Source organism: Tursiops truncatus, chromosome 7 (assembly GCF_011762595.2).
Source record: "Tursiops truncatus isolate mTurTru1 chromosome 7, mTurTru1.mat.Y, whole genome shotgun sequence".
In the NCBI taxonomy this organism is placed as follows: Eukaryota; Metazoa; Chordata; class Mammalia; order Artiodactyla; family Delphinidae; genus Tursiops; species Tursiops truncatus.
The window spans coordinates 93,282,034-93,296,236 of record NC_047040.1 but is presented as its reverse complement, the minus strand read 5'-3'; the positions used below and the strand labels follow the sequence as shown (position 1 = coordinate 93,296,236).

At 37.7% G+C, this 14,203-nt stretch overlaps 1 protein-coding gene across 2 annotated transcripts in view; it reads left to right on the top strand.

Moving 5' to 3' along the window:
• Window positions 1–14,203, top strand: part of UBXN4 (UBX domain protein 4) — a 34,158-nt gene that overhangs the window by 8,882 nt on the left and 11,073 nt on the right. For both annotated transcript variants that reach the window (XM_073807752.1, XM_004325902.4), the window contains exons 3-9: window positions 1,924–1,952; window positions 2,626–2,744; window positions 3,390–3,564; window positions 7,749–7,842; window positions 10,932–10,986; window positions 11,749–11,913; window positions 12,951–13,078. In XM_073807752.1, coding sequence (XP_073663853.1) covers window positions 1,924–1,952; window positions 2,626–2,744; window positions 3,390–3,564; window positions 7,749–7,842; window positions 10,932–10,986; window positions 11,749–11,913; window positions 12,951–13,078 — 765 coding nt within the window. The remainder of the gene's footprint in view (window positions 1–1,923; window positions 1,953–2,625; window positions 2,745–3,389; window positions 3,565–7,748; window positions 7,843–10,931; window positions 10,987–11,748; window positions 11,914–12,950; window positions 13,079–14,203) is intronic.

Sequence of the window (14,203 nt, the reverse complement as noted above, 5' to 3'; positions counted from 1 at the left end):
TATGTCTCTGAAAGATAAGGATTCTTAATTTTTTTTAACATAACTGTAATACTTCAAAAATGAATCTAATTTCTTAACTTGAAATATCTACTCAGTGTTCAAATTTTCAGTTCTCTCATCAGTCATGGTTTTATTATTTAATTTATTACAGTTTGGTTCAGGATCCATCAAGGTCCACGCGTTGTGATGCATTGATCTCTCTCAAGTCTCTTTTACTCTGTAGACTTCGCTTCTGTGTCTCTCTGTCTTTTTCTTTGCAGTTTATTTTCTTGGGAAACCAGGTCATTCGTTATGTAGTTTCCTACAGTACTACTACAGTATTGCAGCTGTGTTAGTGTCATTTAGTTTATTACTCTGTCCTCTATTTTCTGTAAATTGACAGTTGGATTCAGGTTAGGTTTTTTTCCCCCTTGACTACTTCATAGATGGTGGTAAGTCTTCCATTCTCCCATTAGAGGGTACATAATGCTCTGTTGTTTCTCTTTATGAGAATGATAATGCCATCAATGATAAATGCCTGGAAACATTAATTCATTAGCAGTTTTAAAGTGGTAGTTCTGTCCTTTTGATATCGGTAATATCAAAATGAAAATTACTGTCAAGATTAAAATATTCAGAAATTTACCTATAAGTTTGTAAACTTTTTATTTAAAAATTTTCTTTATTAACAAAACATCACAAAGCAAATCATAGTATAGTCTGCCTCACAACAGCAGCAGTTACTGAACTATACATTTGAGCTGTAATCGTTTTTTAAGAGTCTACTGTGTCATTGATACTGTTCATTTTCTTCCAGAAGCACCTTTTAGAGTCAGTAATGGCAGGAGGAATGTAGAGGTTTATTGGGAATGTGGAAGAAATGAGAATTGCAGAATTGTTGAGATTTATATACAGACTGATATATCCAGTATTTTTTAAAACAAATTTCTATTAGCAGATGCAGGGATACCTGTGTATAGTGATGGTTGATAATTGTTTCATTTTGGACAGTCTACTAATAGAATCTAGTGTGTCTTTTAAATTATGAAAAGTAAATTTTATTTATTATATAATAGTAACAAAGCTACCTAATGTTCTAGGAACATGTTAGTTTATGTTATGTCCTGCATTGAAAATAGATTGGAAATGCATCAAAAGTTTACAGTGGTTATTTCTGAAAAGGTAGGATTCTTGGTAATTTTTTTCTTTATACTTTTGTATTTTTAGATGTTTTTATGATAATCATGCCTTATATTCAGAGAAAATGAAGCAAATTTCTGGTTCTTAGAAGCATTAATTTGATTCTTGGTATTACTCCTCTACATTGATCAGTGTCTTTTATTTGTATTATAGTGTAAAGTCTCTCTCCCATCCCTGTCCCTGACCACCCAGTTCTCTTCTCTGGAGGCAACCAAATCAAGAAAATATATTTGTTTTCCTCCCCTTTCTTACAAAAATGGTAGTAGTTTGACATACCTTTTTATACCTTTATCCTTTTTGCAATTGCATGATTCATTAGTTTTTATTGGTGGATATTTAGGTTTTTTTGAATCCTTTGTTATTATAAAAGTATTATCACTTGCACAAGTAAGTCACAGGTATTAATATCTTCTTATTACAAGTTAAGATACTGTATTCAGAAATACTTGCTGCTGAGGAAGCCACATGGGGCAGATGCTAAGTTGATTTTTAGGTGCCAGATCTGGCCACCAGTGTGTGGGTTGCAAGAACAAGTGCTCTTTAATCTGAAAATTATAAAACAAACCAAAAAAGGTCTGTGAGATAAGGATTATGTTTTTCCCCTTTCAGTTGATGGCTATGAAAGGAACTAATAGTTTAAGAAAAATACTTGTAATTGCTACAGTAAATTTTTATAAAAACAACTCAATATTTGGGAAATACTTGTATTCATCTAGTGATTTTCTGTTTGATTTTGTTTTACAGTGAAGCCTGCCTACAATTTTCACAGATCTGTATCCTTTTCATGAAGAATTGGTTTTATATATATTTTGCTTGAGGAGTTTCCTTTCTTTTGGTTGATTTATGACAATTAGAAATTATTCGTTTTTATTTAGGAACTCATGCATTCTTGTTTATGGAAACTTTATATTACTAAGTGTCCTTTGAGACAGTAAGTACCTTGTAGCAAATGGAATCGTGGGGAGTTTGCTGGTTTTTTTTTTTTTTTTTTTTGGCTGCACCGTGCAGCATGCAGGATCCTAGTTCCACGACCAGGGATGGAACCCCTGCTTCCTGCAGTGGGAGTGCAGAGTCTTAACCAGTGGACTGCCAGGGAAGTCCCCTTGGGGAGTTTTTGTAAATTGTGAATAGCTGGAGACCAATATGATGCAGTTTGGTTGGAATGTTAGAAGTAGCTAGCAAGAGGTAAGATAGATGTAAAAGTTATGATAGAGGGGAATGTAGTGGATGTTTTTCACTTATATATGTGATATAGATAAATCATAATTCACATATCACATGCACTACAGGCATAGTGACAGGGTAGTTGAAATTATTTTGTGAACATGTTAGCTGATTATATTGTGAAATTCACAAAGATGATTTCTTTTGCTTTGTTACCAATAGTGTTTCATAAAATTATTGTCTTGTTTCGCATGAATTGTTAGACTTAATTAAACTGTACAGATCCTGTAGTGTGTGTTCCATCCAGTTTCTTTATTGGAGACAGTGGAATTCCCTTGGAAGTAATAGCAGGAAGTGTTCCTGCAGATGAACTTGTTACCAGAATCCACAAAGTCCGGCAGGTGAGAAGAAACAGAATGTTCTTTGTATAAACATGGGTAAATGGTTTGTCAGGAACTTGACATTGGAATATTTTTGGAGCCACTGTGAATATTCAGGAACTAACCATGCTATTAAAAGGTAGTAAATACTGTCTTTCTGGACTGGTTTTGAAAATAACATTATGCAGTTCGAGGTGCCTATACCTAATACACGAGTGACTTCTTATTCTCCTTTCCCTTTTTCTCCCTCAGCCAGCCACATAATGCAGTCACTATTATTTTGTTGCAAAAGGGAGTTGCTGTCACATTAAAGTCCCTAACAGTATATTGCTTGACTTGTTTTAAGGACCTTACTCAATTACTCACTTGCATCCACTTTGGGCAGATGACTAATATAGCTTGTAACTTTTTTCCTTGAATTCTAATTGTAAGAAAAGTCAACAGTGTGCTTTAAATATCTTTTTGTGCTCTTGCCACCTTGCAGTTGAATTCTATAATGTGATTATGTCATATTTAGGATTATACATTTTAGATTGATTTACTTGGAAAGTTTAGTACTTCTCCCTTCTGTGGAGTAAAAATTGACTTGCTCATGTTTTGGTCTCATATACCATGGTAAACTTAGATTCTTATCTGTAATTAAATTCCAATGTTTTTTCTCCCTAGATGCACTCGTTAAAAGGTGAAATATCAGTGGCAGATAGAGGCCAGTCAGAAAGTTCAGTCTCTACTCCATCCACCTCATTTGAACATAACAACACTTCTGAAAACTGTCAGTCCAGAAATGTAGAGCTCTGTGAGACACCACCCACTTCTGATACAAAGTCAGATTCTGCAACAGGTAATTTTTAATGTACCCTTTTGGGTACACTAAACATTCCACTATAAAGGCCGTGGATTAATATCCTTAAAAATAAGAATACTGTATTTTCCCTCTGCACGTTCATTTAACTTTAAATTTAATGTTTGTCATTTAGTGGCAGAAGGGGATCAAGTCAGTGACTCTGTCCTTCAAACCCAAATAGGCAACAGTCCAGAACAGCTGATAGTAGTAATTTCTGCTACTGTGCTATGGTTCAGGGACTGTCATTATGATACTCATGAGTTTTGTAAATCTCTTCTCAGCCAGAGGATATTGAAAGGACCAAGTGAACTGATGTGTTTGAAATTGTTTTTATAACATAAAATACTATTTACTTTTAAGAGAATAGTATTTGCACTTTTAAAATTAGAATTAAAAGTTAATTGTAAAATAGAGCTTGTAGCAGTAGGAGGTGTGACTGCAGAGGGGTTGATAGAAAAGGCAGAGGAGAAATTTTATACTGTATATTAGGGATCATGCACAGTCAGAGTTGTTCTGTGTAATATAGCTTTGTATTAGGCAATGTAGGGTTAGATAAGTTAAGAAGTTAGAATATTAGTATCCTAAAAGGTGATCGTGCTCCAGCATCCTGGATAGATAATCATCAAGCCTCTATTTGAATACATTTAATGACAGGAAGCTCAGTGCCTTGCTAGGAAGCCTATTCTATTGTCAAAGCCCTAGTTTTTAGAAAAGTTCTTCCTTTATTGAACTGAAATTTGATGCTCTGTAATTTCCCATTAACTTGAGTGCTTTAGTGCTACTTAAAGAGTTACACATAACACTCTGGATTCTGTTATATTCCCACAAAGAGTGTTGATGTTTTTGTTTTAGTAGGCAGTTAATTTGGTTAGACTCAAACTGTTAGACTCTGTCTTATCCGAGGTGAGTAGCAACTCTAATCTTAGTTCTTTGTAGCTTTTTTTTTTTTAGCTTCATTATGGAAAATTTCAAACATATACAGAAGTAGAGAAAATAGTATAAGAAATCCCATCCCATGAACCCATTGCCTATCTTCCAACTTTTTTTTTTTTTTTTTTTGGCTGCACCCCGTGCCTTGTAGGATCTTAGTTCCCTGACCAGGGATCAAACTGCGCCCACTACAGTGGAAGTGCGGAGTCTTAACCACTGGACCGCCAGACAAGTCCCCCAACTATTTTTGATTCATGGCCCATATTGTTTCATCTATGCCCCCTTTCCTCGTCTCCTTGCCATTTATTATTTAGAACACACTTAGGCATTATATCATTTTATCTTTAAAAATGTTGGTACTGGGAATTTCCTGGTGGTCCAGTGGTTAGGAGTCCGCGCTGTCACTGCCTAGGGCCCGAGTTCAGTCCCTGGTCAGGGAACTAAAAATCCCATAAGCCACATGGCACAGCAAAAACAAAACAAAACAAAAAATGTTGGTATGTAAAAGATAAGCACTTTAAAAAAATAACCACAATACCATTATCCCTTATGAAACCTAGAAAGTTTAACAGTAATTCCTTTTTATCATTAATTATCTAGGCAATATTTACATTACACTAAGTTTTTCAGTTTGTTTGAGTTGGAGTCCAATATATCATTTTTTTTAAATTAATTTATCTTTTTAATTTTGGCTGTGTTGGATCTTCGTTGCTGGGCGTGGGCTTTCTCTAGTTGCAGTGAGCGGGGGCTACTCTTTGTTGCGGTGCGCGGGCTTCTCATTGCGGTGGCTTCTCTTGTTGTAGAGCACGTGCTCTAGGCACGTGGGCTTCTGTAGTTGTGGCGTGCAGGCTCAGTAGGTGTGGCTCCCAGGGTCTAGAGCACAGGCTCAGTAGTTGTGTCGCACGGACTTAGTTGCTCCACGGCATGTGGGATCTTCCTGGATCAGGGCTTGAAGCCCCATCCCCTGCATTGGCAGGCAGATTCTTAACCACTGCACCACCAGGAAAGCCCTCCAGTTGTCTTCTTAAACCTAAAGACAGAACCTCCTCTAGTAAATTTTTATTGTTTTTGGATTTTTTAAAAAAAAATACATTTATTTATTTATTTACTTTTGGCTGCATTGGGTCTTTGTTGCTGCGCGCGGGCTTTTCTCTAGCTGTGGTGAGCGGGCGCTACTCTTCGTTGTGGTGCGCGGGCTTCTCATTGCATTTCGGTGGCGCCTCTTGTTGCAGAGCACAGGCTCTAGGCACGCGGGCTTTCAGTAGTTGTGGCTCGCGGGCGCTAGAGCACAGGTTCAGTAGTTGTGGTGCACGGGCTTAGTTGCTCTGTGGCATGTGGGATCTTCTTGGACCAGGTATTGAACCTGTGTCCCCTGCATTGGCAGGCAGATTCCTAACCATTGTGCCACCAGGGAAGTCCCTGTGTTTGGATTTTTATCCGTTGTTTTAGCTTATTGCCATCCATTTTTCTTTTTTTATGAGTCATAGATCCACCTAAGTTACACACAGCACTTTTCTTTTCAGCTTGTCCACAAATTATCTTCAGAAGTTTTCTTAAATTTTTTTTCTGATATCAAGATATAAATGTCGGGCTTCCCTGGTGGCGCAGTGGTTGAGAGTCTGCCTGCCGATGCAGGGGACACGGGTTCGTGCCCCGGTCCGGGAGGATCCCACATGCCGCGGAGCGGCTGGGCCCGTGAGCCATGGCCGCTGAGCCTGTGCGTCCGGAGCCTGTGCTCTGCAACAGGAGAGGCCACAACAGTGAGAGGCCTGCGTACCGCAAAAAAAATAAAAAATAAAAAAGATACAAATGTCCTTGGCATTCATTTTATTTACTAAAGAAAAGTGATTAATTTCCTACTGAACACACACTGGCTGCCAGAGGTTACCACTTCTTATCCAAGGGTTTCATTCAGTGGTATGCTGGTAAATATTTAACAAAATGTTATTTTTTGGGGGGAGATAAAAAGCCCTTATTTGTAGTGTTTGCTAATTTCCAAAGTGTAAATATTCCTACTGTGGCTGATTTCAAGTTACATAGGTGATGCACTGAATGCAGAGGTAAGAAGAGATGTGTACCTTTGGTTCTGCTTAATAATTCTAATATTTCTACTACTGCTGTGATAACTGAAGCACTTACTATGTGCTAGTCCTAGTAGAAGTCTCAGCGTTTTACTTCTATTAACACATACTTCTCATGACATTTCTATGAGGTTACTATCCCCATTTTACGGAAGAGGTACAGTGAGAGTAAGTAACTTACTAAAGTGACAGAACAGGATTCAGCCCAGACTCTGTTGCTCCGCAGTCCATGCTCTTCCAGGGATCAAAAAGGTAAAGAAGAATTAAGTTGATGGTGAGTGGTAAGGAAGGAAATAGCAGAGGTTCTGAGAGGGAGTACCAGACCATAGCTATCCTCTACAGCAGGCCAGGACAAAATTCTGTCCTTCAGGAGATCCTTAAAAGAATACTAGTGTAGATGTAAAAAGCTTTTCTAAGGAATCATTGTGGTGTGCAGAAGCAGATCCCTTGGGTCATCATAAGTCTAGAGTGATACTCAGTATCAAACTTGGCCTCTAGAATTCCCCCCCCACCTTTTTTTTTTTTGACTGTGATGCACAGCATGCCGGATCTTAGTTCGCCAACCAGGTATCAAACCCGTGCCACCTGCAGTGGAAGTGCAGGGTCCTAACCACTGGACAGCCGGGGAAGTCCCTAGAGTTCCACTATTGGATACCATAACCACAGCCACAAATTAAATTAAATTAAATTAAATTAAAATTAAATACAATTAAAAATTTAGTCTCTCACCTGCACTGGCCTTATTACTAGTGCTGAGTAGCCATTTGTCCCTGACTAGTGGCTACCCTATGGGGTACCAAAGATATTGCACCATGCTTCTTTAGAGTAGAGCCTACCCCTGGCCAGGCATGCTTAGTCTACTTTTGTTATATCTGTCACTGCCAGATTAATATTTCATGTTTTAGCTCAGTGGCTTTCAGCTGGGTAGCTGCCTTATTTCCCATTTATATGCTTTTGTATCCAGATCCAGTCGTAAGAATTATCACTAGTAATAGCTCATTTCTTATCTCCTACTCCATTCTTAGGGAAAAAATGTATTGTTTAAGAAACAAGATTGTTAACAGACGTTGTAACCCAAAAGATATATACCTTTTTAAAAATTGGCATTGAATGCAATATTCTTCTTATTTCTTTTCTTTCTTTTTTTTTTTTTTTTTTTAAATAATTAAGGAGGAGAAATTTCAGGCCAGGCCACTGTGTCTCAAGAGCCTGGTGGATGTTCAAATCAGAGACCTACAGAGGAGCTCACCATCAGAGTGGAAAGGTTTGGTTTTGTTTTTGGAAATAGTATTTTGTTAGAAAGACAGTGGTTTTCAGTTATTTCATTGATTTGAATAAGAGCTAAAATTACACAAATGAAATTTCAGAATTCTAGGTTGAAGTTTTTTTATTACCTGACCAACTTATTTGTATCCATAAAAACTACATTCTAGAAGTAAAAACTTCTGTATCTCTGAAGTCGTCAGTCAGCTTTAGGTCTGATAATTTTAAGAATCCCTTTTTCACTAGTATTTTGGTATATGTGTTTCCATCTGTTACTTCTGCTTTTATCTCTCTGTGTCATAGGATAAGTTCCAGATGGGCAAGAACTTCAGCTAATTTTATGACTATGTACTGAGCCTGGGTTCTGCATAAGTGGGTGTCTATTAAGTGTCATGTGTTATTAGTTCGTCTCATAATCAAATTTCTGACTTCTTGTGGTTTCTAGTTTAGTATTTTTAATTTTGTAGTGATTATCAAATCATAGTCTTATACTATGATTCTTAAAAGATAACTGAGTTAATGGTGAATGGATAAGCAGGAATATTTTAAAATCTTGACTTAAAAATCATTCAGTGTAATATGGAAGTTAAGAAAAATTACTTAGACTTGATATTTTCTTGTTCACATAGATGTTATGGGGAACCAGAGTTCAAAATGATTGCTGACATTGGGTATTTGGGTTAGCTCATGATTCAGTAAAAATGCGCTTCATTTTAGCAAAACCTAGATTGTGATTGTTCTTTATGGGAGTTGGGGCAGGGCCAGAATCTGGAGGTGCAAAGCAGGGTAGATCTCTCACAGCAATGAGAAATGGTGTGTGTCTGGAAGAAAAGCAGTAGGGAACCAGAGTCCCAGGGGCTCATCCTCTTCTGTTTCTTTCTGCTTTGCTAACACCAAGCCCACCACTGTGCACCCTTACTTGCATCACCCTGGGATCCTGGGGTGAAGTGAAAATGAAAAATCAGGAAAAGATTTCGAGAGTTGCGGGGGGGGGATGTGAAGAAACATGGCAGGTAGCCCTTTATTGTGGGGTGAGATCAAGTGCTATTTAATTCCTGTGGGAAAGGGGAGTTTCTGTTATTACTTAATAGTCCTTTTTTTTTTTTTTTGGCCACGCTGCATGGCTTGTGGGATCTTAGTTCCCCAACTAGGGATCGAACCCGGGCCCTTGGCAATGAGAGCTCAGAGTCCTAACCACTGGACAGCCAGAGAATTCCCCCCAATAGTTTCCATTCTTATGTAAAGGGGTGTCTGCTTGTGTCTGCCTGACGGTTCTGTAAATAGAATATAATATGACATTTTTAATTAAAAAATATGTACACATATTGGTGTATATGTGTTATATAGTATAATGAGTCCAAAAAAGTTATGTTAAGATATGCACCAAAGTGTTTATACTGGTATCTATGAAATTGGAATTCGAGATTTTTTTCTTTGCTTTGTTCTGGGGTTGACAAGTTTTCTTCATTGAGCATTGTTACTTTTATAGTTAGCCTGTCAGGACAGAGTGGGTCTACAGCTGTTTGAGATTTCTTAAATTGAAAAAAACTATAAAGCACTCTTAGAAGATACATATACACAAAATTTGTTAAGCTTTTAAAAAGGGATACTAATGTTGAGATTAGATAAAATGTTGACAAGCTCTTAATAACAAAACAGTTTTTATTGGGAAGTAACTATTAGCTGCTTAGACAGCATTTCAAAAATCCGGGTCATATGATCATATAATTAAAATTGTGTAAGCACTTCAAATTGTTGCTTGTTACTGTATAGCTATATTGACTGTGTATTGACTGTACCACAATTTATTTATCCATTCTACTGTTGAATTATTTTCAGTTTGGGTCAGTTAAGAAAGAATTGCTATGAACATTCTTTTATTACATGTCTTGGTGAACATATTTTTTGGGTGTATTTTCAGGAGTCTGAATTTCTGGGTCATAGATACTGGCTGAACAGTTTTCCAGAGTGGTTATACCAATTCATAACTTCCGTCAGCAGTAAGATATTTCATGGGTCCTTTTTTTAACCCTAATGTGTTACAGTTAATTTCTCTTACAATTTTTTTTTGATGCACAGATTGCTTCACATTTGGTTAGTGGAACCTCTTCATCCTGGGCCTTATGTCCTTTTGACATCCTTTTCGTAAAAAAGAAATCGGTAGACATTTTGCTAAATTTTTCCTCTGGTGTTGCTGTGTTCTAGCGCATCATTCATTTTTCTCACTGTGTGCACCTAAACTTCATCATCTCTTTGGGGTTCTAAACCATCGTTCTTTGAGCGTCCCTTGATTTCTGGCACAAGTTGTTCAACTGAGTTTTAACAAATGCATATACCTGTGTAACCTAAATCCCTCTGAGAGAAAGTGCCATTAGTTTTTTAAAATTGAGATATAATTCACATACCATAAAATTCAAAGTATGCAATTCAGTGGGTTTTTATATATTCACAAGGTTGTGCAGCCATTACCACTGTCTGCTTTCAGAATCATTAGTTTTTAATTGCTGAGTTTCTCACAGTTCAGAATTGATTTCGGAATTACTGGTTTTTATAAATGTTAGCCTTCAGCTTTTTGCTTTTATTTTTTAACAGTTTTGTGCCATAATACTGTTTATGTCTTTGTAAGAAGTAAAGCATTTGTAAGTCATTGATTTATACATACGTATTTGAAGATGCATATTTTCAAATAAATGTTCAGGGAATTCCCTGGCAGTCCAGTGGTTGGGACTCTGAGCTCTCACTGCCAAGGCCCCAGGTTCAATTCCTGGTCGGGGAACTAAGATCCCACAAGCCACATGGCGCAGCCAAAACAAAAAAAATCAAGATCTGATAAATTGGGAGGAATGGGAACTAATGTTAAGTAGGAGGTAAGGCACTTAGAGCTGGAGTGAGGCTTCTGATGGTCCCACTGACTCCTCATGGATTTCCCTAGGGGCAGGGACCAGGTAGGTAAGTTGTTGCTTTGCCTTCAGGAGGTTTTTTGTCTGTCTCCACATTTCCCCAGTTTTTAGCTAAAGAAATCTTCTAAATGTAATTTATATTAATATGATGTATCTCAGTTAATGTATTTTTTAAACTTTTAAAATACAGACTAACCAAAAAACTTGAAGAAAGGAGAGAAGAGAAAAGGAAAGAGGAAGAACAGGTAAAGTGCATGTGCCTGGCATTGTTTTCCTCTTCCCTTAAGTGAGGGAGCATTTGATTCCCTATTCAGTTTGGCAAACCTGGAATGGCTTCCTGGTTATATAGTTCAGTGTTGCAGCACAGTGAGGGGAATTATCTGTCTTCTGTAGTAAGGTCATAGTGTACACTTTTTTGTGTTCTTTTTATAAATTGCTAGGAATAGGTTGGACCATCTTTTCTTCCTCTGCAATAAATCCTTTATGCTAAGAATAAAGGGACTTGAACTAAAATTGGTTTGATGCAGTTCAGAGTTTTAGTTCCTTTTTGTGAAAAAGAAATGCGTAGATATTTTGCTGAATTTTTCCTTTGGTGTTGCTGCATTCTAGTGCACCATTCTTTTCTCTCACCTTGTGCACCTGAACTCCGTCATCTCTTTGGGGCTCTAATACACGAAGGTTATCAGGTCTTCAAGCTAAATAAATGACTACCATGTTGTCCTTAGAGGGCACCTCAGAAGCCAAAGACCTGTAATGTTTTTTTTCTCAAATGACACTGACCACATCATAATCTTAACAGAACCACTGGCAAAGACTTATAAATTGATAGACATTTGACCATTAACCCATGCTGTTAATATATTCTACTAGACCCCTAGATTTTGTGAAGTTGTTCTGTTCCTTTAGCTGTACCCTACAACTGGCTTTCCCTGCATACAAAATAATATTAAGGGAAGATTATTAAATTTTGTTTTTGACTCATAAAACTTACTTTTTCTTTAATTCAGAGAGAGATTAAGAAGGAAATTGAGAGGAGGAAAACTGGAAAAGAAATGTTGGATTATAAAAGAAAGCAAGAAGAAGAATTAACAAAAAGAATGTTAGAGGAAAGAAACAGAGAAAAGGCAGAAGATAGGGCAGCTCGAGAGCGTATAAAACAGCAGATTGCACTGGTGAGTATTAAGTTTATTTTTAATGCTTGACTCTAGAACATTAGTGAAATTGTTTTTTCATGCACAATGGTTTTGGCTTACTACCAGACAGGGCACACGAAAATAGTAGATTTTAGGGACTCAGAGCATACCAATTCTGTTTTCTTTTCCTAGAAATTGTGTATTGAATTAAAATACAGTTAAGATTAAACTTGAGATGATTTTTTGTAAGTAGTTTTTCTCAGTGTTATATTAATGAATTTTATCAGTAGTGAAAAGGTAGTTTTCAAAGATTCCCCAGGAAAGAAGCTAAGAATTTGCAACGTCACAGGCTCCGCTAGTCATAAGCATCTTTTTTAGGACATTCAAAGGATTTAGACACATCAAGCTTTAGGATAGTTTTGCAACAATTGCTTTTATTTATTTATTTTTTAAAAATTAATTTATTTTTGGCTGCATTGGGTCTTTGTTGCTGTGCGCAGGCTTTCTCTAGTTGTGGAGAGTGGGAGTTACTCTTTGTTGCAGCGTGCATGCTTCTCATTGCAGCGGCTTCTCTTGTTGTGCAGCACAGGCTCTAGGCGCACAGGCTTTAGTAGTTGTGCGCACGGGCTCAGTTGCTCCGTGGCATGTGGGATCTTCCCGGACCGGGGATCGAACCCATGTCCCCTGAATTGGCAGGCGGATTCTTAACCACTGCGCCACCAGGGAAGTCCCAACAATTGCTTTTAGAATTAAGCAGTTGTAATACATATTACACCCTACTTAATATTGTACGTTTATTTATTCATTCAGTAAATATTTATTGATTATCTGTTATTTGCCAGACCTTGTTCCGGACTTTAGAGAGAGAATAGTGACCAAAATCAAGTCCTTGTTTGTTTACTAATAACTCTGGTCCCTGAAAGTTGATAAAACTAAAAAATACCAGAATCAGAGTGATGAAGTTCATGTATGACCTTAAGGAATTTCATGCATATTTATGTTCCTTATGTTTGGAAATGTGTAACTAGATCTTTCTGGCAGTGAAATATAATTAGTATCTAACAACTGTTTTAAAGGACCGTGCAGAGAGAGCTGCTCGTTTTGCAAAGACAAAGGAAGAAGTAGAAGCTGCTAAAGCTGCTGCCCTGCTAGCCAAACAGGCAGAAATGGAAGTCAAGAGAGACTCTTCCACAAAAGAAAGAAGGTACTTTATTTCCTGCTACAATGTATGTGTGTACATGGCAGCTGAGGAGAAAAGCAGTTGTGGGCTGCTTTTTAACACTGATGTGTTCTGTGGATTAATAAATCGTTCTGCAAGAACATATTGATCAGTTTGGCAGCTGCCAGTGGTATTTGTCATTGAATGTGAATGTACAGCGTAATGGTACTAAATACATGATGTTTAAAAGAAGGCTGAAGAAATCTCTTTTTAAAAGACAGAAAGCACATACATCAAAATGATTATAGTGATTATCTCATGTGTACTGGAATTCTTCACTTGTTAGAGTATCAAGTCAAACAGGATTAAGCAAAAGAGGGAATCTGTTGGCTCTGCAGCTGGGAGTTACAGTGATAGAATTGGTTAGGCATCACCAGATCCAGGGATCTGAAGGATATTATTAGGATTTTTTCTCTCTCCTTTTAATCTCTTGGTTTCTGTCTTAGCTTTATTCTCAGAGAAATTCTTTAGATAGTGTCAGGAGAGCCTAGGGCCTCCTGGCACCTTCCAGGATCTTGAGCTTCTGATCCTAGAGAGGAAAGACTAATCCTTTTTCTCATTCACTGAGAATTCTGATTGGCCCTGCTTGGGTCATGTGGCCATCTTAGTACCAATCACTATGTCCACTTGTATAGGCCAGCTGGTTGGGGTAGTAGACATGCCCACCCCTGTGCTGAAGGAGATAAGGAAATATTACTGATAATCATACCCGAATGAATGAATGAATTGGAGGGATAAGGCAGTTCCCCAAACAAAAATGTGTTGCAAAGACAAAAATTCAGATTTCCAGTACATACTGCTAGTAGGATTACGGTTAACGTTTGTTTTGTTCTTTGTACTTTTCTGTATTTTCTATATTAGAAGATTAACAAGTGGGATTTCCCTGGTGGCGCAGTGGTTAAGAATCCGCCTGCCAATACAGGGGACATGGGTTCGAGCCCTGGTCTGGGAAGATCCCACATGCTGCGGAGCAGCTAAGCCTGTGTGCCACAACTACTGAGCCTGTGCTCTAGAACCTGCAAGCCACAACTACTGAGCCCGCGCACCACAACTACTGAAGCCTGTGCACCTAGAGCCCGTGCTCTGTAACAAGAGAAGCCAGTGCAATGA